Raw genomic sequence first — 23,512 nt, forward strand, 5'->3', positions numbered from 1 at the left:
CCGTAGCGTTCCTTGGCGCGCGTTCAAGTGTGGGATCGCAGATAGCAGGAACGCTAGACAACACATATCGCTGAATCCCGCGGAATATGACAGACCTCGCGCACGGGATTTCGTTCCATCAGCATAGAAAGGCTTTCGCATAAAAATCTGAGGCTTGAGAACCTATCCAGTAGACTACCGGGATACTTTTCATGTTCGCTCTGACGAAAACGCGCTTTGCGACGCCACCGGATTGCACATGTGTTTATGTCGGTGGGGAGAGCGGGGGAGCTGCAACAGCGTTGTACAACTGCGACGTAAAAGTAACTCTTGATTATTATTATCAAAGTTGAATACCATATATTGAGTAATACAGATGTGACAACGGAAGGGTCCTTCACGGAGATCTATTTACGAATGTCCCAATGAAATGCGTTTTTAATCTGAGCGCGCGCCATCTAAAATCGTGATCATGATGATGATGGGTATCATTTTGTAGGAAAAGAACTCAAGGAAAACGAAAAACTAAAGCGTCATGACGGACGTTAGAGTACGTTGAGGTCATGTAATTCAGGTTATGTATTGTTACTATAGGTTTCTAATTGTAAGCACACATTTTTGAACAGCTGTAACAACTTTGAAAGTAGGCACTGCACGCATATGCAAGAAGCACGCAGTTGGCTGGTTATTTAGAAATTGAATATAACAGATAACAATATGCATCAATACCATGGCGTTTCTTGTTCAAAAACATCAAATGCCGGTGGCCACATCTACAGCCTAGGTGGCACTGCATGCGCTAAGCATGTCTGTTGTTGATCGTTATAAAAGCGCTTGGTTACCCAATCAACCCAATCACCCAGTCGGGTTTTTATCTGCCACTGACACGATGGCCAGAGACGTATGCTTCACGTAGCCTGGCAGTCCCGATGCCAGAATTGTAGTGTGCTGAGTGATCGTTCAGCGAGGCTCTTCGTCAAGATGATTTTCATACGTTTACCGAAAGCTCGGACCGTGATGTGCGTCAGGTGCGAAGGGCCCGGCGTACGTGTGGAGACACTTCTACAAGCAGCTTCTCGGATTGAGGTGAGTGTCCCTCTCAAATGTGTTGTCGAATGGATGAGTGTTGTACCATACTGCGAGGTTATTCAAAACATCAGGCAGAACTATACATCGTGGAAACCCCGTGATCCAGAAGCCTCGAGAAGCTTCGGCTGACAGGTCTGTAGGGACTTGTTAGACGTGACTGCAAACAAAATTTGCCGTTCCTATCGTGTCTGCTCGTTTATTCGTGTTTGTCCTAGGAGGTGATAAAAATCCAAATGCCACCACGGCCAGCACCAAGGTATTTTCAAATATATATACCTGCAGGTGTTGCGTTACGTTTCGTTGTGGCTTTCAGGGGATACCCGCCTCATTCTTGATCTTGACATGCGGCGGCCGACGGGTGGCGGATGTTTCGGTGGCGGACGGACAGTGGCTGACGTGCGTCCTGACCGGACTCGCTGGTGGCAAAGGTGGTTTCGGCTCCATGCTACGAGCCATTGGCGCACAAATTGAGAAGACGACAAATCGAGAAGCTTGCAGGGATCTCAGCGGACGGAGGCTGCGCGACATCAACCACGAGGCTCGGTAAGTGGCATGCTCCTCTTAAATGATGTTCACGTGTGTTAACTGCCTAATGTTAATGTGTTAACGACCTAAGGAGCTGTGGCCTGTGCTTGAGTAGGTATTCATGCATGACATAATGGCCCCTTCTGCATATTGTGGTGAGATCATGAGGCTACCGAACTGCTTGTGTAGGAGTTCCGTGCCATTCGGGAGTAACAGACAGTACTTGCAGTAGAAGTGAATGCTGCTGTTAGATATCCGCTGGTAACATTGACGGTGCTGGTTAAGGTGCTAAATTTGATACGTGGGGAAACCAAAGTAGGTTGCTGTTTGTTGATGTTATGTTACAGTTGGGGCTTTAATAATGCATGGAAATTTATTTCTGCCTGAGATTGCCAGCGAGAAGCTGCCTTGTTGATTGTCGCTCCAGTGATCCAGAAGTCTCGAGAAGCTTTGGCTGACAGGTCTGTAGGGACAGGATTCTAGGAAATGGCACAGTGGTATCATCTCATCCTAGGTGTGATCAGGTCAACATTAACTTCGCACGCTATTTAAACATTAATGTGCACGAGTGGCCATATGGAAGGTGACAAAGCTGGGCCAAATTTACCACAATCCATGTAAAAGAGGCCAAGAACAAACTCAGTATAACACTGCTTCAGGTCCTGGTTAAGTAGTGACATGAACGGAACATGAACAGCACTGACAAAAAAACTGAATGTCATTTCTAATTTCACGCACACATGCATGCCTCCACATTTTTGCTTCAGTCTGAAGCGCTGGGTAGCCAAGCAGGCTGAACGGGAGAGCCAGCGCAAGCAGCGAAAAGAGCTCCGAGAGCCCCAGCACAAGCTCGAAGACCCAGAGTATGAACGCATCCGGGAGCAGCTTCCAGAGCGCGTTCAAGATGCTGTGGCACAGGGTACGTGCACTTTTCACTTGTTGGCCAGCAAGAGAAAGATAACATGAGGGGCCTAACATTTGTAGTGCTGTAAAGAAGATACATAGCAGCATAAAACCGCTTGAAGTTAGACTAATTTACACTAAGGATGTGTGCTTGCAGTATCAAGATTTTTATTCTTGGGACTCTCCTGAAACTGTTGCTTCAGTTGCGAGCAGTTTTTCTTTGACTGACTAACTCATTAACAAGTGGCACATATGGCTGAAGTTTTCAGAAGCCATCACATTGCATTTATCTCGCTGCCTGCCGACTTAGCCCTGCCAAAATTTTCAATGTTTCTTTATGATTAGCCAGACTGCAGGCCATAAATGTTATCTTAAAAGAATGCTTACACTCAGTTCACATAAGACCTTTTCTTGTCCGCTGTGCAGGACTGGCGGCTGGCACCAAGCGACCTGCCTCCACCAGCGGTGAATGCAGTGCGAAGAAGCGCCCCGCATCAGCCTTGTGGTTGCCAGATGTGCCCAGTGATGTGTCTTCAGGTGAGAACTTACAGAGTTCAAACATGTATGGAATCCACTTCAGGTCTCGAGTTCTCGATTCATGCACAGTGGGCAATATTCAGTGTAGGTGAACTTCGAAGTGTGTTTTCCGAGCTTAGCCGCTTTCATAGGGTGAATGGTGCGCCGAAAGTCGTAAAGCTGCAATGGGGCTGAAAACCTACTAAATTAGGATGTGTAGCAAGCTAATCTTATAAAAAATCCCTCACTTTTTTATATTTTCTTCGACTTTTTCGGTCGAAATTCCTCGACCACTGACGCGGTGGGAAAACATGGTGGCCGATGATATTGAATGCCATACATTAAAGTTAAAACTCCAGAAGCCTGAGTGGACATAGGCTAATTGGTCGTGTTTAAGAGATCTATTTCTTCCCGAAGGAAGAAAAAATTGTTGCTTTTCTTTTAATATGGGTGGCCACCCTTTTCCTTATTGCTGTGTGCGAATGTCTAATTTTCCATAAAGTTTCCACGAATGTGAGGAAAAAAAAGATGCCTGCAAAAATTTGATCTGAAAAAAAAATTTAATTAAAGAAATAGCAAACACTGTTTGTCTTGTTTATTTCAGTTTGCATGGTGTTCGTAAATGAAGTTAAACTAAAATTGCTCAGAAGTGTATTATAGCCTCCTGAAAAAATCCAGTACGAATATTACACAGGATTCCCTAGATTCCCTATGCCACCAGTATTCTGTGCAAGGAGGACTTGCATGAAACCAGGTGTTTCTATATCGGTGCTAAATACCATAGACTCGTTAATTTGACTTTCAAAGGAACCAAAAAAGAATGCTCGAATTAAAGCTGAAAGTGAGCGGCCTGACCAAATTGGGAAAAACTGTGTGCATTATAGTATCTTTAACTGACGAATAGCTGCATGATTGATGTCTGCATTTGACATGAAGCAGAGACAAGAACTTTTTTTTCCCAGTTTCGGGACATGCTTCTCAAAACGGCCCTGTCACGTTTTGAGGATGCATTGCTGCACATTTCATGCGCTCAAGCACCGCGGTGAAGCGCTCAGTATGGTGGGGAAACTGAGATGCATTCGGTGACATTCTGCACAGTTCACGCGCTCAAGCATTGCGGTGAAGCGCTCAGTATGGGGGGAAACTGAGATGTATTCGGTGACATTCTAATATTCGGGAACTTAGGAACTTTTCAAGTACGAATCGGATAACAAACATATTCTATTCATATTCCAAACTTAAAATATTTGTGCGCCCCTAGCAGAAAACCAACCAGAATTCTGCGATAGTAAACTGAAACCGTGAGGGAGAGCATGCAGCATGTAAGAAAAAAAAAAGAAGTAAAGCTGTCTACAAATATGGAAAGAAGGTGGCACGGTCCGTTCAGAAAGTAAAGAAAAGGAGTAATAAAAACTCAACGAGAAACAGGGATGAAGCAGCACGAGGCAGCGGTGGCGAAAACTGGAGGCGCGGCGTTTGCGATTTTGCGGCACTTAACTGGTGCGCGGATTTCTCTGTCGCCTCTTAAAATACAGAAACAATAAAAGATGATGCCATGTTAGTGAAAGGCTTTGATTTTCACATGAAATCAAACTCTGTTGCATTCGTAGCCAATTTGCCGTCACGTTTATTAGGTACTTTCACAGGATTTGAATAAAACAATTTTGTAACTGAAAAAATATTATGAAGAGATGAAGAAATGCCATGACAAAGAGAGAGAGGTAGAAATTTTAGAGCCTTTTTTTTTTTCATTAAGACAGCATCTTCTGGACCATGTCATCACCAACAACTGATATAGTAAATACCTAAACCGAACAAGATGCCATGCTTTATTAGGAGCACAAAGGTGTTATACCAATCTGAAATGACTGCATACTCGGCAATCGCAGTACCGTCAAAGTTCATGGCAGAGTGTGATAACTTCAACCTGTTTTTTTTCTCCCAGACTTCAATGAATTTTTTACAGTATCTCCGATGATTCCCAGATTTCTCAGGTCACCACACACACTGTACAGTAGGATGGTAAAGTGAAACTAGTTCATGCATGTCGTTATTCTGGTGGTTAACACGACCTTAAAAATGAAATCCACAGACCTTGGAGACTACTGTGAGTGAATATGTGCATATGGTGATTGCTGGAGTGGAATATGCAATATTATAAGTGACTGCACGCATAGTGGGGTAGATTTCACAGAAGAAACAGTGCTTAAATGACAGTACAGACAAGGAAGTATCACCATGTTATATTTGCCTATTACTGCTGAATAATTTATAATCGAATTTCGTTTCTCACCTGTTTCGGTTTCAACAGCCGTATAATGCTCACAGCAGACCATACAGTTCTACTCTTGACCAGAGACTTGATCCAAGTCCATGTCGACACTGCAATCGCTGTCTCCAGTAGCATACTATGCAGAACTCATTGAAGCCGAAGTGCCTAGCAGCCCGGTTGCTATGCTGTAGCGCGTACTCGAAAGCTTTCAGCTTAAAAGCAGCTGTATAACTTGCGTTCTTCTTAATTTCCACTAGAATGTCGGTAACGAGTTATTTCTCTGACCCACTCTGCACGCTTCCTATCTCTTAATGTTACTCTTACCATTTTTCGTTCCATAGTCCTCTGGGTTGTCCTCAACTTAAGTAGAACTCTCTTGGTTAGCCTCCACGTTTCAGCCCCATAGGTGAATACAGGTAAGATGCAACTGTTGTATACTTTCCTCTTGAGCGATACCGGTAAGCTGCTAGTCATAATCTGCCAGTGCTTGCCAAATGCGCTCCATCCCAATCTTATTCTTGTTATTTCCTTTTCATGGTCCGGATCTGCGGTTACTACCTGTCCTAAGTAGACATAATCGCCTACTACTTCAATGTAAACTGCTGTTCCTTCCCGAGGCTGTTGAACATTACCTTAGTCTTCTGCTTATTGATTTTCAAGCCTACCTTTCTACTTTTCCTGTCTAGGTCATCAATCATTATTTGCAGTTCATCCCCTGAGTTGCTTAGCAAGGCAATGTCATCAGCAAATCGCAGATTACTGAGGTGTTCTCCATCTACCCTTATCCCTAACTGCTCCCATTCCAAGTCTCTGAATACTTCCTCTAAGCAAGCTGTGAATAGTACTGAGGAGATTGTCTCTCCTTGCCTAACACCTTTCTTTATGGGAATTTTGTTACTTTCTTTATGCAGAACTATGGTTGCTGTGCATCCACTATATATATCTTCCAGCACTTTCACGTACGGCTCATCTACCCCCTGATTTCGCAATGCCTGCATCACCGCCGATGTTTCAACTGAGTCAAATGCTTTTTCGTAATCAATGAATGCTATGTATAAGGGCTGGTTATATTCCGAGCATTTTTCTATCACCTGATTGATGGTACGGATATGATCGATAGTAGAGTACTGTTTCCGAAAACCTGCTTGATTCTTTGCTTGATTGCAGTCTAAGGTTGGCCTGATTCTATTAGCGATTACCTTAGTAAATACCTTATACGTAACAGACAGTAAGCTGATTGGTAATCTGTAATTTTTAAGATCCTTAGAGTCCCCTTTCTTATGAATGAGGATAATGTTTGCATTCTTCCATGGTTCCGGTACCGTCGATGACACCAGGCACTGCGTATACAGGGTGGCCAGTTTTTCTAGCACGATATTCCCCCAGTCCTTTAGCAAATCTGTAGTTATTTGATCCTCTCCAGCTGATTTCCCCCTTTTCATAGTTTCTAATGCTTTCTTAACCTCGTCCTTCGTCACTGGTGGAACGTCTGACTGTTTTTCCCTGCCGCTAATCTCGTTACGGCCCTGACTACTTTGGCTGCTGTAGAGATCTGTATAGAACTCCTCGGCGACTTTGACTATCTTGTCCATATTCGTGATGACGTTGCCCGCCTTGTCCCTTATCGCATACATCTGGTTTTCGCCAATGCCCAATTTCTTCTTTACCGCTTTAAGGCTTCCCCCATTCTTTACAGCATGCTCAATTTTCTCCATGTTATACTTCCTTATATCAGCCACCTTGCACTTATTGATTAGCTTTGATATCTCAGCCAATTCGATCTGGTCTGTTGGATTGGAAGCTTCCATACTCTGGCATTTCTTAATCAAATCTTTCGTCTCCTTAGACAGCGTACCGGTATCCTTTCTAACTATCCTACCGCCTACTTCTACCGCACACTCAGTAATGATATCTCTGAAATTACTGTTCATTGCTTCTAGGGTAATGTCGCCATCCTCAGTTAGAGCTGAATATCTATTCTGTAGCGAGACCCTGAATTCTTCTGCCCTCCCCCTCACCACTAATTCGTTGATGGGTTTCTTTCTTACTAATCTGTTGCGTTCCTTCTTCAGATTTAGGCTAATTCGGGACCTCACCATCCTGTGGTCACTGCATCGCACTTTCCCGATTACCTCTACATCTTGCACAATGGCGGGGGTTGAACACATTATGAAGTCAATTTCATTTTTAGTCTCCCCATTAGGACTTTTTCATTTCATTTCCGGTTCTTCCGTTTGCTGAAGAAGGTATTCATGATTCTTAAGTTATTGCGCTCTGCAAACTCAACTAGTAACTCCCCTTTGTTATTCCTAGAACCAATGCCATAGTCACCTACTGCCTGGTCTCCTGCCTGCTTCTTCCCTACCTTGGCATTGAAGTCGCCCATTAGTACAGTATACTGCGTCTTTACTTTTCGCATTACCGATTCTACATCTTCGTAGAAGCTTTCAACTGCCTGGTCATCATAACTACCTGTAGGTGCATGGTCCTGTACAACCTTCAGTTTATACCGCTACCACTTAAGCTTATTTATGATGCCTGTCACCCTCTCATTAATACTATAGAATTCATCTATATTACCCACTATATACTTATTGACAAGGAAACCTACTCCTAGTTGTCACCTCTCTGGTAAACCTCGATAACACAGTACATGGCCATTCTTCAGTACTGTATATGCCTCATTCGGCCTCCTAACCTCACTAAGCCCTATGACATCCCATTTCATACCCTCTAGTTCCTCTAACAGCACTGCTAAACTAGCTTCACTAGCTAGGGTTCTAGTGTTAAACGTTGCCAGGATCAGTTTCCAATGGCGGCCTGTGCAGCGGAGCCAGGAATTCTTAGCTCCCCTTGCTGCGTCACAGGTCTGACCGCCGCCGTGGTCAGTTGTTCCGCAGCCGCTGGTGACTGAGGGCCTGGGTTTTATGGAGCTTATCATGAGAGGTTGCGGCCAATTACTGCACCAGGGTGGCCAACTCCTGTTCTGGTGAGGGAGTGCGTTGCCGGAGGTATTCACCGGCATCAGGTCGCACCCCAAACCTGTTTATGCAATTCCATCGACACGCAGAATTTTTTTTTTTCTTTTTTTTTTTCAAATCCGGTGGAGAATTGCGCGCCACCGGGATTTGAGCCCCGGTCCTCTTGCATGCAAGGCGGATGTTCTACCGCTATGCCACCGCTGGGCATGGGCAGGACATGTAGTGCGAAGAGAGGATAACCAATGGTTGCTTAGGGTACCAAACTGGATTCCAAGAGAAGGAAAGCGTAGCAGGGGGCGGCAGAAAGTTAGGTGGGCAGATGAGGTTGAGAAGTTCGCGGGAGTCAAGTGGATACAGCTAGCACAGAACCGGTTTAAGTGGAAAAATATGAGAGAGGCCTTCGCCCTGCAGTGGGTATAGTCAGGCTGATGATGACGGGACAGAATGAAGGAACATTGACGAGACGCGGAGACACCTCGCAAAATGGCAACTACGAGTGTCATGATGATGATGATGATGATATACCCGAGCATGCTATCGCTGCCTGGTAGCGCATGCACACGAGGCCAGCTAGGTTCAGCAGCCCTCCAAAGATGGCGCTCTTTACTACTGGCAGACTCTTGCTGTGGTAATATTGGTGGTTTGATGGTTATGCGAGAAAATAAAATTTTCAATTTTTGACGGCCAATGTTGAGGGTGCGACCATTGTGCGTGTAAATATGGTATACAGTAATGACATACGCATCATAAATAAGAAGAAAAATTCCACCAAAATTTGGTGTCTATGTCCTTGAAGGCTTTCCTTTGCTGAAATGGTTAGTATTCAGTTCAGTAGCACACAAAGATAAAGACTAAATGTAGACGACTTTACACTTGCTTTGTTCGTACATGCATATGTTGCAGTTGTTGATAAACGTTTCTTGTGGCCAAACCTCAAAAGATTGTTGAAATTTTCATAATGTAATATTTTGCTCGACGGCACACTCAGTTTCATGCATTAATGATGAGCAAAATGGACATTGCACACTGGTACAAATGACAAGCTGGAAGCCCTTTGGTTGAGACGACTAATGCCATCTTTCATTAAGTTATATGTCATGCGCCTCTAACTTCTGCATTATTTCTGATATACGTGTACATGCTTTGTTGGAATGTGTAAATACAATGAAGCATACATACAGTGTTATGAGGGCAGCAACATTTTACTCCCTGAACAAAGATAGCATCCCTTCTGATGACTTTATTCACCTCAGAAGATACCGAAAAGTGGAAGTGTTTTAGCAAAAAGCTTTTAGAAGTCACATACATGGTGCGTTGTAGCCTGATATACAACTTGTCTGCAGTGACCATTACGGAGGATTCCTTTCCGACATAAAACAGTCTATTTACTCTAGAAAAAGATTAAGAGCTCAAGAATTTTGACGCTAAAGTCAAGCTTATTTTGTATAGTTGGACCACGGAGTAAGATAGACGGGAGTGCCGTCTCCGCTTTTGGGAAGGGCGAAATTTCACTACATCGTAGCAAGCTTGGTGGAGCATCCGATTGGTGGCGCTAAGGTTTATCGCCAGTGCTGTTAAAGCATGCCGCCACCGCGTCTGTCGTCTGCTTCCTGTCGCTGCCCTTGCATATCGCATGCATCGCCGCGGGAATATATCTCTTGAAATCGCGTTATCTGCATATTTGAACTGCATTGAGGTGTTGCCTACCTCGTCGCTGGCATACATATCTTTCAGTCGTGTTGTGCTCGCCTGCTTCATACAGCTCACCTGTATGATGCAGGTGATGCATAGATCCCCATGCAGAGAGCACTTTTTACGTCTGTGTCCTCTCTGGCATTCTGTGGATGGAAGTATTGTATTATGATCAGAAAAATGGTACGGGATGTCACGTTCAGTGCCTGGCGCCTGCAGTATGCGAACGGAGGCCGAAGTGGATGGTTCTGGGTCAATTTAGGCCACCTAGGGCTCTTGACTATGCGCTGACATCACACAGCACGCGTGCATAATCTGAGTAGTGTTTATTAAATTTCCGCAGCATCGATGTAAGAAGGATAGTTCACTACGGAGCAAACAACTTGGTATTGCTGTAAATTACTGAGGGCAAGTCTTGCAACACAAGAGTGAGCAATGTTTCGGCCATGATTATTTTAATGCAGAGCCATCGCTGAAAGTTACTGTGAATATTTTAGTTCATTTATTCCAAAAAGGAAACTGGCCACTGCAGTGTGCACTGACGTTCACCTATCATACAAGAGCAGCGACTAACTAGGACACTCTAGTAGATTACGATTGTTTTGTGCACGACAAGCGTTATTTAAAGTTTTCTCCCTGATGCTGAGCACACAACGGCTTTGGGTTCTTGATTTTGCTGAATTACGGTGAGAACTGCGCCCTTGACTAGGTGAGCCCATTTTTATTCATCAAGTAATGCATTTCTTTCATAGCTGCTGTAGTATTTTAAGGAAAGGAATTCATGCTTGAAATGCCGTGCACACACCCTGTGCTTCTGAGTTAATTCTCTGCCAATCTGGGGAATGTTCCGCTTCCACAGCTCGAAATCAGATGGCACCCGGAACAAGGGGACTTCTTCGTCTCTTTTGCCGTATCCTGAATTAGAGTCAAAGGCAAAACACTTCACCTACCCGACCATCCGCATATAAAAAAAAATGAATAGTGTGCAGTATGCGCTCCTCTCGCGTCAGCCGTGCTGTATGCCATACAGTCTGCGTACTGTTGATCTCGCTGTGTGGTTTGTCGCCTGCATGCCCATGTTGACTCATTCTCAAGGGAATATGCAGACGACAAAATAGAAACATTGGCAGAGCTTTATCTTAAAAGTTGGCATACGTGCAATAATGCGACAAAATAAAAACAACATTGGCAGAGCTTTATCTTAAAAAAAGATACAGGTTGACGTACGTGCAGTAATGACCACGATTCTACTTGTGCATTTTCCTGCTAGCAGACGATGCACATAGCTATCGCTCCATTTGCTCTTCGCCTGTTTGCGACGCTCGCTCGGTCGCGTGGATCGAGCTCGAGGGCATTTCGTTTCGCAACAGTGTCAAGAGGTGGCGCGTTAATTTGTCACATTCTGCAAGGCTGCAGAGAGAGGAGGAAAGGGGTGCGGAGGGAGAGAGTACAGTGCGAAGCTGAGCACTGGATGCGGGCTCGGCATTCGCGTAGCAAAATCTCCTTACGCCGAATGAATTGCAGCGCGCTAGAGTCGGCGCTCCTGTCTAATCTTATTCCGGGAGTCGGACATAAAGAAGCTGATTTCATTTATTGTTGCATTTGGTCAGCAGAGTAAAACAGGACGCTGTAAGCGGTATCACATTACCACCTCAGCTTTGTTGCATTTGCTATGTCTTGCTCTACATTGCATATACTGAATTGCAGCCATGTGGCGTATTTTTTGTCTGAGTCATCTGAACCAGTCATGTCTTAACCCTTCGTGAGTCAGCGGTACACATACATCCCAGTTTTTTTTTTTCTACAGAAAAAAATTTCTGCGCGAATTCCCGTCACAATCAGCTCAATGATCAAGTGCTGCCATCTAGCCTAAGTCTTTGTAAGCTTGAGTCAGATTGTTTTCCTGCGCTTTCGACAGGTGGCAGTTGTGCCATAATTCAGTTGAAATTTGTTCTGTTCTGTAAGTAGGCTCCTGGATTTCACTCGTGTTTATTTGGAAGAAGCGGCCGTCAAAAATGCCGAGTGAGTTTATATTTGTGTCGTTTTTGAGAGGCATCCTCCTAGCTCCGAATCATTGTGCTTTGATAAATTTGTGCGCTAGCTCTGTCGATAAAGGTTTTGAAGCACAGTCGTACGCAGAATCAACACGTTTAGCTAAGCCTATTTGTAGCTATGGGTGCATAGAATTGTATTTTTTGATTTCGTGCGCTTTAATGCATTGCAGGTAACTCGCTTATGAGCGAGGAGGCCTTGGAGTTGTTCTTTAGCCTTCCTGGTGACTCTGAGTCCAGTGACGATGAGGCCGAAAGTAGTGAGTCTGACTTCGTGCCCGAGCTTGCGCCAGCTGAGAGCAGCCAAGAAAGTGATGACATGGATGCACAGCCAGCAAGCAAGCGGAAAAGGTTGCTGACAAAAAAAAGGTCCAAGAAATTAGTAGACACCTTGCAGCTGAGGGCTGAAGATACCGACAAGTCAGAAGACGAGGAAGATGAGACTACTCAGTGGAGTAGTTTGGAACCTTTGAACATTGTCGGCAGCCTAAAAATATGGGATACCCAATTTTTTTCGAAATCGCCTACAAATGCGGCTGAAGCATTTGCTCTCTATTTCACCGATGACCTTCTAGAAGCCATATTAGAAACACAAATCGCGAGGTTGCCCAAAAGTACGGACAGAAGTGGTCAGTTCTGACCACAGAAAAACTAAAGGCGTACTTCGACACGCTTCTGCTGATGAGTTTGTCTCCAAGGCATCATCTCTACCACTATTGGAGCCGTGACGGCTTGTTCCATTGCCCTGAAATATCGCGAGTGATGACATTCAGGCGATTTCAGACAATCATGAACAGCCTGCACATCAATGACAAGAGCAAGGAAAAAAAACGAGGGGAAGAAAGCTGACAGACTTCTCAAGGTACGCCCGCTCCATCGGCGCCCTCAACAAATCTTTTCAAGCTGAATATACCCCCTCACTTCATCAAGCTATTGATGAGAGCATGATTCCTTTCAAAGAAAGATCCACCATGAAGCAATACTTGCCACTCAAGCCTATAAAAAGGGGCTACAAAGTTTGGTGTAGGGCAGATTCCGAGACTGGTTATCTTGTGGAATTTCAAGTTTACGAAGGAAAAAACTCAAATCGACCATCGGATTTGGGCCTGGGCAAACACGTAGTCATTTCGCTTTCCAACAATGTACAGCCTGGGAGCCAACTTTATTTTGATAACTATTTTACGTCTACGAAACTGATGGAACACCTTTCAAACAAGGGCATCCTTGCAGTAGGGACTGTGCGCGTAAACAGAAAAGATCTCCCAGAGGAAATCAAAAAGGCCACTAAGCTGAAGAAGGGTGAGTACATATGGAGGTCGAAAGGCACAGTTACAGCTTATCAGTGGCGTGACACAAAGAACGTCCATGTGCTGTTGAATTTTCACGACCCGGAAGACACTGAGGAGGTATCACGCAAACTGTCCAATGGATCATCCATCGGTGTCACATGCCCAAATGTGATAGCTGATTACAACTGCTGGATGAATGCGGTCGACAATTTTGATCAAAAGAGAAATTCGTACCGCACCGACAGACACTCTTAAGAAATCCTGGTACAGAATTTTCTATTTTCTTTTTGATGCAGCAGTTGTGAATGCATTTATTCAGCTTGCAGCAAGGAATGATATTTCCTACATGTATTTCCGAGTCGTTCTCAGCCGTCGCTTGATAAATGGACAGATATTCAGAGAGAACAGCAGTACTCAACCCTGTCGACAGCAAAAGAAAGGACAAAAAAATGGTTGGCCTGTGTGATGAGGTGAGGTTTGTGGGAACTGACCACAACCCTATGGCAGTTCCCAAAAGGCGCAGGTGGTATTCTACGGCTGGGAATGAGGTGCGCACGAAGTTTCTGTGCACAACCTGTGAAGTGCCCCTCTGCGCCACGTGTTTTGGGCCATTTCATGCCAGGAACACAGAGAAGAAATACCATGATGGTGCCTTCACGAGTCAACGGGACATATGTGTGCCACTTTTTTTGATTAAAGTACTAGTTTGATTTCGATGAAATTTGTTTTATACTATTTCTTTCCTGTTTATAAGCATATACCGCAGCCATTTTTTTTATATTATTGTGTGAAAAATATAGGTGAACCTACAAACGGTTAACAGAAGCCCACTCATAGATTGACCTCTGTTAGCACAATTAACAAAATGTGCAAACAATTTTAATGCACTCGGGTCACTCTTATACGTACGAGTCCAACATTAAATTAGTTTTATACGCTGCAGTTATAACTGTGCCAGATAAAAATTGAGGAACACCTAGATAAATACATCCAACTCCAGAAATAGTTGAGTCCTTGTTTTTGCAGATGGTTCAATAAACTGAATATCTACTGGAATATGGAACACTGCATGCATTCGATTTTCCAGCTTTGGACTACTAGCCGACAGGATGTAGCGTTATGGTCACATGACCTTGCAAGCTGCCACAGTCTGCTTTAGCAGACAATGCCAATCATAAGCCACCATGATGCAGTTTTTTCGAAATGATGTCGCGCACACATTTACCTCCCGACATTCGTGCAATACTAAAGATAACAGAGGTGAATGGAATGAAACATGCCTGAATGTAACAGTCAGTCTTCGGGGCTCTGGACACATCTGTGCGTAGTGAAATTCAAGATAACCGAAGATGAGAGATTGAAATGTCTTATACAACACAGTCCACATGATACCATTATAACTACATATCGCTTATAACAATCAGATTCTTGCTTTGCCATTGCCCCCATTTAAAAATAAACCAGATATAGCAATCGATTATCGGCGGTACCTCGGATACAATAGCTTTATCACCGCCTGGTAGATGTTTACTACAAACATTTGTCTGTGTTTGATAAAAAATAAAATGCTAAGGAAAGAATGATGTGAATAATCAACATATGTGGCGAAAACGATCCGGCGTGGAGAAAGCCACACAGGCCATTGTACTGTCGCCGCATCATCGCCAATTGTTTGTTCATGAAAGATAGTTCTCGAAATTAAACAGGGTTTTAAAGTTGGATGCTTTGCAAAAAAATACAGGCATTTGCAGTTGACGATTTTAACTATCATCAAGGCTGGAGATGTCCCGCAGTACATCCAGTCACAGTTTCATGCACAGTACTGCCGCTGCCCTACTGGAAGCCATGCTCACAGCGATTGTGAAGCGAGCACGAATTTCTGACTCTCGCTTAAGTTATTTTATGGCTATTGATGTATCCTGCAATAAAGTATTCAGTGCTCTTTACGATGATTAGCATTGTTCAGTTTAATTTACTCGTCGCTCGTAAGTAGGCAAGCCTACATGCATGGCAAAATACATAGGTGTGTGCTTTTCTTTTCGCTGGTCCAGATATAACGATAATTGGTTATAACGATCTAATTTTTCGGTTTTTACAACATCTTTACATGGGGACTGCACTGTAGCTGCTTAGAGACCAGCTGCGATGCTTGTGTCACACTTTAGCACCCGATGTCGTCTGCAGGAACACAAAAAGACCTCAAAGTGCACGGAGTCTACTCAGTAGAGCTGCCGGAACAGTGCAGTCTTCTAGGGGAGCTGTACTGGTTGGCGGAGCCAAGAAAAATCGAACGTCCGACTCATGTCAGCAAGTAGTCCAAGACTGAAGATCAAACATGACTGATATTGATATGTGCAAGGTGCAACAGTGACATTGCTGCCTTTCTAATCTTGAAACAAAAAATTCATCTGCAGTGGTGTTATTGTAGTGTAAGGAGCAAAGCTCTCCAGACAGTCTGTTTCTATGCACTTTCTCTGGCACAGCTTGTTGTTTCCCCTTCCCCAGCGTACTGGGGGGAAAGATAGATTTGTGCTAGCAGTTGCTAATTGTAGATGATGTTTCTATGCCAGCACTGCAGAGCACAAAACATAGTTGACCTGATTTTAAATATAAGCCCAAGTCCACAGATTAGAATGCATAAGAACACAGACTGGGATTTTTACAAGTTTATTCTGAACTATTCACTTAACTCTGAGTTTAGTAAATACTATACTGTTCCATATGAGTCTTGTACATATCGGCTCAGCCCCTGTGTCTATTCCTCTGAAAAGAACAATGCACTAAAAAGGGCCTTTTGTGTGCGTTTCCTTCCAGATGAGGATCCAGATTTATCTTCCGGTGAAGGAGAGTCCTCCAGGGCAGAGAGCTCGAGTGAACAGGAAGGTGCAAATGCAAGAACTGCCTCTGAACCAGCAGAGTCATCCGCTGCTTCGGGGGAGTCCGAGTCAGGTCAAGAAAGCAACAGCAAGTGCGCAGAAACCGATCAAGCTCCGAAAGGAGCGGATGGCACCCTGGTCGCACAGGACCCCACAACCTCTGAGGCATCCTCTTCACAAGGACAAGAACCACAGTCGACAGACAAAGACAAATAAAAGCTTGCCTTTATTGTTCTCTTTCTCGGAGTTTTCTCTCCTCCTTGACTACTGCATGCACTCCCCACCAGTAGGAGACAGAGAGAAAGGTTATACACACACCCATGAGCGGCCTCTGAAGTGCCATGGGGCGCCACCAGCTATTAATTTGCGTTGAAGGGACACTGACGACAGCTCCATCACAACTTTTTGCTGGCACAATCCGATGCTACAGCATTTCATGCTTTTTTGGCCGCTTCTCCGGCAGCAAAGGATGCATTATGGCAGAGACATCTCGATTCGAAGTTAGAAACAGTTTTTCCCGCTGCTATGATTCAAACTGTTTTCACTTGCATTTGCCACGGGCAGAAAAACAAAGCAAACCATGACGTACACGTGGCCTCTGTGACTGCTGGCGGGCAGAGCATGTATGAAGCTAAATTATGCATTATGCTACAACTGACGTGCAAAAAATTATGACAATGCATGTTAAAATTTGAATCTCCCGAGATATAAAACAACAAAATCTGATGATTATTAATGATGCAGGTCATCGCTGCTCCCACCTAATAACCAGAAGAAAAAATAAAGATTAGCACACTCTCACGGCAATTAGCTACGACCGAAAGCAATTTCATCTTATTGGGTGAAAAAAAAATGCAGTTATGCAACAGAAGTAAAAATAATATAGGCAGTTTCATTGCCTGGTATTAACGCACTTGGCGATGACTGAAGGGCAGTGGTTCAAATGCTGGGAATCGCTGCTTTTTTTTCTCATTGAATTTTTTTACTAACTGGCTGTGGTATTTCACAGGTTATAACCTTTTCTTCCAGCCTTTTCTCCCCCAACAACCATGGCCACCAGAGTTCTGATACAGGGCCAGCCTGTATGGCAGCTCCACCGTTTCATACAGGTCCATCCCATACAATAAACCGGTATACAATCTTGTATAGGAATCATACGAGGTCTTTCAATAGGGAGGCAAGTACTTGCTGAGGCATGAATTCTGTCCAAGAACTCCGACTTCCCTGCTGCTCAATAGTAAACTGAGGCATGTCAAAAACAAAACCATACGGGTATGCAAAATGCCTTGTGCGCCATGGTGCTCATTACTGCGAGAATGGGCTGTGAAGGCGATACCTGCATTTTGGTTCTTGCTCTATTCTACCTTAAAAGAGCTTTGTTTTCAGTAAGAGTGTCTGTCGATGAGAGCTGACTGTTTTCTGCTCGGTGTCTATTTGAAAATCATCGAGACCTGCATTCTCTCTCTTTTAATCGTGGCATGAGAAACCTCACCTGCCGCCCTCACAAATGTCAATTTCACTATGCTACAATGTAAAATCATTAAAAACAATAAAAACGCAGCAATTTTACGCAATTCTTAGAAACATGTAGACGGAAGTGAACCATTTGACGATGAGGGTAAATACAAAGATCCAATGCTCTTGGCGATTCGGATGCAACACATGTCGCCGATGCTAACGAAAATGAAGAGGTTTTGAAGAACATAAACACCACAGCACTTTTTGTTTATATATACCTTGTTCAACAAGTAGCAACTGGCCTTTGTGCAAAACGTTTATGTGGTTCATCCACTGCAATACTCCTCGATGATGCTAAGCGCCTTAGGCCGCATCCGCTCGAGAACTGCAGAGTCGTAGAATACTAAGAGATAAAGAACATTCTTTTTAACCTATTGCGTGGTCACAATGCGTTATCACAGCAAAGTGAAAGCTGCTTTGCAAATGCTGAAATTGGTAATGTCACTGCCTACTACTAAAATGTTCTCCTCCCATCTTTGTGCATAAGGAATTGCTATAAACTGCACTTTGGCAGCAACACTGGAGCAATGCTGACTATATTAATTACTCGATATATGACAGCCAACTCTTGGGTAATAGTGGTAGTCTGTAAAGTGGACATACAAGAAAAAGTAACTACCAATTGCAGCATTTCGCCACAAGGGAGCATGCCTTACAAGGCGTCCCAGCATAGTTGTCGGAAAGAGTGCCTCGCTACTCGCAGCCATAAAAAGTTACCGATGTGTAAAAAAAAAACTAAGCGACAAGAGAATAGCAAATGCTTATTATTAGCACTGCGCAGCGCAGCCAACCTCGACAGGCTTGAGATGGTCAGATGTCACAATAAATGCACAGTCACACAAAATGCACAAATACTTTCAATAACAATAATCAAGCCTATACCATCACTGCCACTGCACTATGGATAGTTTCCAAAGCTCACTCATAAAAGAGAGAGAACAACCTTGACCTATACATTACCTATGCACAGAGGAACGAGCTAGCTCTGCAGAAATATATTCTTTCTCTTTTCTTTTAGAACGTACTGGTGGCCCCCCATGGCATGTTTCAGAGGTTTCCAACAACGCGGTTGCAGTAACACCCTCGTGGGGTGCTCATCAACAAAGCTGCCCTGCTCACCGGGAACCACGAGCGTGCCAAATGCAGGCCTTGGACCCCTCAGCCGATCGATTGCCTCTGGATTCCCAGGCAACACACACATTGGCCCAATATTGGTACTGTGTTCGCAATGACTGGTCCGACACAGAGCCAATGCGTTGCCAACCTAGTGCCAATATCAGGCCAATGGTTTGTGCCGCCTGGGTTGGCTCGAGGCTAAATAACACCATATCGCTGGGCAAGTGGCTTTCCTTGGCAAGAAAAAAAGCCATTATATGAAAAGATATGGGATCACGTCATCATTTCGTTGCTTACGGTGTGCTCATGATATCAGCAGCTGCCGTTGCTTGTAACGTGTACACTTCCCGCTGACAGTGTCCCTAGTCTGCTCCAGCCAAATTTTTCTTGTCGTCTTAACGGAATGTATATGTCTCTCTCTCTACGTTTCTTTTTTTTGCCAGTATACTGGTAAATAATGCTGCTCAGGTGAGCATAAATCATTCTTCTTTTTTTGTTTGCTCTGCACATCTCTCTTAAGAGCTGTCTGTGGCGTTTTCTTTTTTTTTTTTGCAAACAGGCACCAGTTAATATAAATGTCACGGGGTCATTGGGGCTAAAAAACTAAAATCGGGGGAGAGGGAAAGGGGAGAATAAAAGCGCCACGCACGGGCGATGGAAGAAGCTGTCTGTACACTGCCCGTGCAAGGAAGGAGGAGGAGGAGGAGGGGGGTTCAGCAGCCAAGTGTGGGTATCCGTGGCGACGACACACCCGCCCGGCGTGTTGAGAAGTGGACAGTGCAAGCACCGGTATTGGCTTGGCCTAACAGTCTGTCCGACAGTGCTGCAACGGGGAAGAGGCAGGAAGAAATAAATCATTCCACTTCATAATTTGCGATGCCAAAAAAGAAATAGAACAGGTGAAATAAAGCCAGGATGGCAAGGCGATGAACAAGGTTCCCCAGTTTCGGCAAAGTAATATTATTACAGTCAAACCTCGTTATAACGAAGTCTCTTTTTGCGCGGAAATTCGTTCATTATATCCGATATTCGTTGTAAAAGTACACACAAATTCCTATAAAAAAAATTCTGTTCATAAACCCAAGTAAAGGCTACCCTAAAATGGAAAGCACAGAGCTGAAATAAAGCATTTTTTTTTCTTTAAAGCATGGTATAAGCACGCGAAACCTTACCTTTCATTTTGCACTGCCAAGCAAAAATGAGCACACAAATCGGGATTTAGGCCACGCAGAACTGATTTATTTAAAAAATGACGTAATCTTCATTTGGCGGCACTTCACACTATTCGATAGAATAAATTTCTCAACGAAATCGACACTGTGCAGCACTTTCCCAATGTCAGCTGATTTGGCCACAGGTAGGTTCTTAAGGTACCTTCTCAATTTCCTCGCCATATCGGCGGCCTCGGTGCTGCTGAGAGCTCGCTCTTCGCCGCCTTCTTCACTCTCATCGCTGCTCGTAGCATCATCTGTAGGAAGCAGCTGATCGACAATTTCTTGGTCGGTCCATTCGGGCGCCACAGCCAAGTTGTCATCGGCAGCAATAAAATCCTTGAACGTAACATTCGGAACCGCCAGTTGACGCCATGTCGTCTCGTCGAAATTGTCCGCTTCACCTTCAGAATCGTGGGCGTCGTTGAGCTCAGTCTCGCTGATGGATGGGGTTCGGCCAGCATCAACAAAGCAATTTCTTATTGTCGACTGTGCCACTTTGTTCCATGCACCGTGCAGCATGTCCAGTGTAGTTTTGAGGTTTATGGCCGTTGATATGCCCCTGTCTATGTCAAATACGAGCTGCATAACCAATCGCTTTCGGTAGCAGCATTTTAGTGAGCGAATGATGCCCCTGTCTAATGGCTGCAGCACTGAGGTCGAGTTTGGCGGCAAAAAAACTAGGCGGACCGCTTCAAGTGGTACAGACACCTTATGGGCAGAGCAGTTGTCCAATATAAGGAGCACTTTCCTGCGCTGCTCTGCCATGTCTTTGTATAAGGCCTTCAGCCATGCTTCAAAGAGTGACGACGTCATCCACGCCTTTTTGTTCGAGCGATAGTCCGCTTGGACATTCCGGGAGTTGCGCAGGCACCTGGGGCGAGCAGATTTACCAATAACAGTCAGCCGTCTTTTATCTGACCCATCCATGTTGACACAAACAACAACGGTGACGCGGTCTTTGCTTTTCTTACCTCCTCGGCACAGTTCGTTCTTCGCAACAGGTGACCTTTCCGGGAGCAGCTTAAAAAAAAAGCGCAGTCCGTCCACGTTGTAGACATCGCGCATCTCGTAGCCATCCAGTTGCATGCGGAAGCTTTCTGCCCACTTCTCGCAGTTCTCTACATCGACGGCTGCTTCTTCTCCCGACAAGGTGTGGCAAACAATCTGATGGCGGTCTTTAAATCGCTGCAGCCAGCCACTGCTTGCATAGAAGTCATCGTGGCCTAAGACGCAAGCGAGACTTCTTGCCTTCATTTGAAGCGCAGCACCAGACAGGCAGGTTGCGCGCTTCAAACAAGGCATCTTCAACATCCTGGTGGTGACAATACCTGACACGCTTCCTGTCGTTCTTCACGGCGCCTGCAGAGTGCACGTTTTCTATCTCCTGCCTTGCGCTCAGTATGGTTGACAGAGTGCTAGGCGCAACGCCGAAGTCTGCGGCAATCTCTTTCTTCTTGCGCCCGCTGTCGACCGCCCTGAATATTTTTATCTTTGTTTCAAGAGAAACTGCTTTGCGTTTCGGCACCGCCATGCTGCAAGACGACGGCACGACCTCGAGGAAAGTGAGCACACACGCATGTCGGCAAAAAGTAGGGGCAGGGGCACACGGGCGATGGTTCGATCACGTGCAGGTCACATGCCAGGCAGCTGTTGATGCTAGATTCACTCGCGGTCCCTAGATGGCGTGGTGTGCGAAAGCGCGGTTGATTCAAACACATTTTAGGTGGAGGCGAGTGATAAAGCCGAAATTTAGCGTTTTGAAAATTTTTTTTTTTTGCTTCTTTGCGGATTTTGAGTCGTGTGAATACGAAATATGCTTCGTTATAACCGACTTAGTGCCAAACTTTCAGTTTTTCATTTCGTTATACAGATAGAACTCCCATAGAAATAAAGCACAGCCAACCAAATTTTGCTTTTACTTCGTTATATCCGATAATTCACTGTATCCGTGTTCATTATAACGAGGTTCGACTGTACACTAACACAACAACTAATAGCTCTGCCACAGAAGCTCGGTAATTTAGGGCACTCGGCTACCGACCTGGGAGACCTGGGTTCGAATTCCAAGTCTGCGTCATCATCAAAAGTGTACAACTTTTGTTCCCGATAATACATATGTTGTCAAAGTCCCTCAGGTGGTTGACATTATCTGGGGCACTCCATTACGGTGTCCCTCATTGCCAGAATTGCTTCGGGATATTGAGCCAGCAACCAATAATGAATGCACTCGCCATTTATGCTGACAAATACTATCACCCAGTGTAAAAAACACCCCAATATTTTCACAAATGTTCAGGACCAGAAGATGGCACCATGCAAGATCTCAAATGGTCGAAATGTCCTCAAGCCTTCAAAAAGATCCTCAATATGTCCCCATAATAGTTTGTGGCAAGACTGTCTTGAAAGCGCCCTCAGAATGATATCCTCAGGTCGTACCGGCACTTCGTGGCCTTCAACATGCAATTTCGAGGACCATGTGTTTGTACACTGAATGAAACTTCACTCGCAACTGAAATACATAAATGTACGCATCAGCGTATACTACCAGGGCTATATGCTTTCTGAAATGAAGTCTTCGCCCCAGTTGGTCATAAAGAGAGTACGGTCAGTTTCCTATGTGATTAGTGAAAGTCACAGCTCACCCAGTGCGGAGTGCCTCATTTTGCCTGTGACTGCTGCTGGATCTCGATCTTCTCGACCGTCATGTCTGGGTTCATCATGGTAGCCTCCTGAATGGCCTGCGCCAGCGCTCGGTCATGGTCGATGGGGTCACCATCACTCTGGATGGTGATTTTCTGCTCCACCCGGGTCTCGACGACACCGTCGCGCTCCATCTTGTACTGCACCAGGGCAGCAAGGCACCATGAAAAAGTTTGCCACACAAGAACAGACACACCAGTTTTCCCAACAATTTGGTGTCATTTAAGTGATTTTGCTACATCTACAGTGGTGGACATTTTATGAAAGCGAAGAGTCTGAAGATGGCTTGACGAGCTTTACCTTCAGCCTGGACGCAGAATCAGTCAAGTACAGCTTGGAACTTCAACTAGTGGTCCACGGAAGGCAATTTTCAATTTAAGCCCACCCTTGAGCGTGATTGGTCTGTGCTTCCATTCTTTTATTACCCATCACTAGGGTTTTGGCAACAAGGAAATTTCGACTTTGGCAAAAAGAAAAAAGAAGTAAAATTTTTTTTACCTTCATGTAATCAGCTTGTCTCCAAACTAATGTCCACATAAAAAAAAAGGAACGCCGATTCATTATGCGACTGTATGTGATAGATGACTTAAATTTTTCAGAATGTGATCTCGCAAAGTCAGACAGCCGGAAATCCAGACTTGCCCAGGAATGCAGCGATCCTCTGAGAAGTGAACTTCATCAGTCACACGGTGAACCTTTACGTCTTTCGACACGCTGGTTTAGAGCGTTTCGCAAGTGAAACTTCAAGGCTTTTCTGAGATTTCACGTGTGCAGGACACAACTCATTTTCA

The 23,512-nt window shown here is 44.6% G+C and overlaps 2 protein-coding genes across 3 annotated transcripts in view; one reads left to right on the top strand and one right to left on the bottom strand.

Annotated features, from left to right (window-relative positions):
• Positions 1–791: 791 nt before the first annotated feature.
• Positions 792–16,403, top strand: LOC146178746 (splicing regulator SDE2). The gene is made up of 5 exons (XM_084578509.1): positions 792–1,065; positions 1,382–1,611; positions 2,361–2,512; positions 2,923–3,033; positions 16,112–16,403. The coding sequence occupies exons 1-5, from the start codon at positions 883–885 to the stop codon at positions 16,387–16,389; spliced, it is 954 nt and encodes a 317-aa protein (XP_084434635.1). The 5' UTR covers positions 792–882; the 3' UTR covers positions 16,390–16,403.
• Positions 16,381–23,512, bottom strand: part of cora (erythrocyte membrane protein band 4.1 like coracle) — a 47,067-nt gene continuing 39,935 nt past the window's right edge. For both annotated transcript variants that reach the window (XM_084578506.1, XM_084578508.1), the window contains exons 17-18: positions 22,664–22,861; positions 16,381–19,630 (exon numbers count right to left, since the gene is read on the bottom strand). In XM_084578506.1, coding sequence (XP_084434632.1) covers positions 22,679–22,861 — 183 coding nt within the window. In that variant the 3' untranslated portion in view covers positions 16,381–19,630; positions 22,664–22,678. The remainder of the gene's footprint in view (positions 19,631–22,663; positions 22,862–23,512) is intronic.

This window comes from Amblyomma maculatum, chromosome 9, assembly GCF_055883805.1.
Source record: "Amblyomma maculatum isolate TAMU_Amacu chromosome 9, ASM5588380v1, whole genome shotgun sequence".
Taxonomy (NCBI): domain Eukaryota; kingdom Metazoa; phylum Arthropoda; class Arachnida; order Ixodida; family Ixodidae; genus Amblyomma; species Amblyomma maculatum.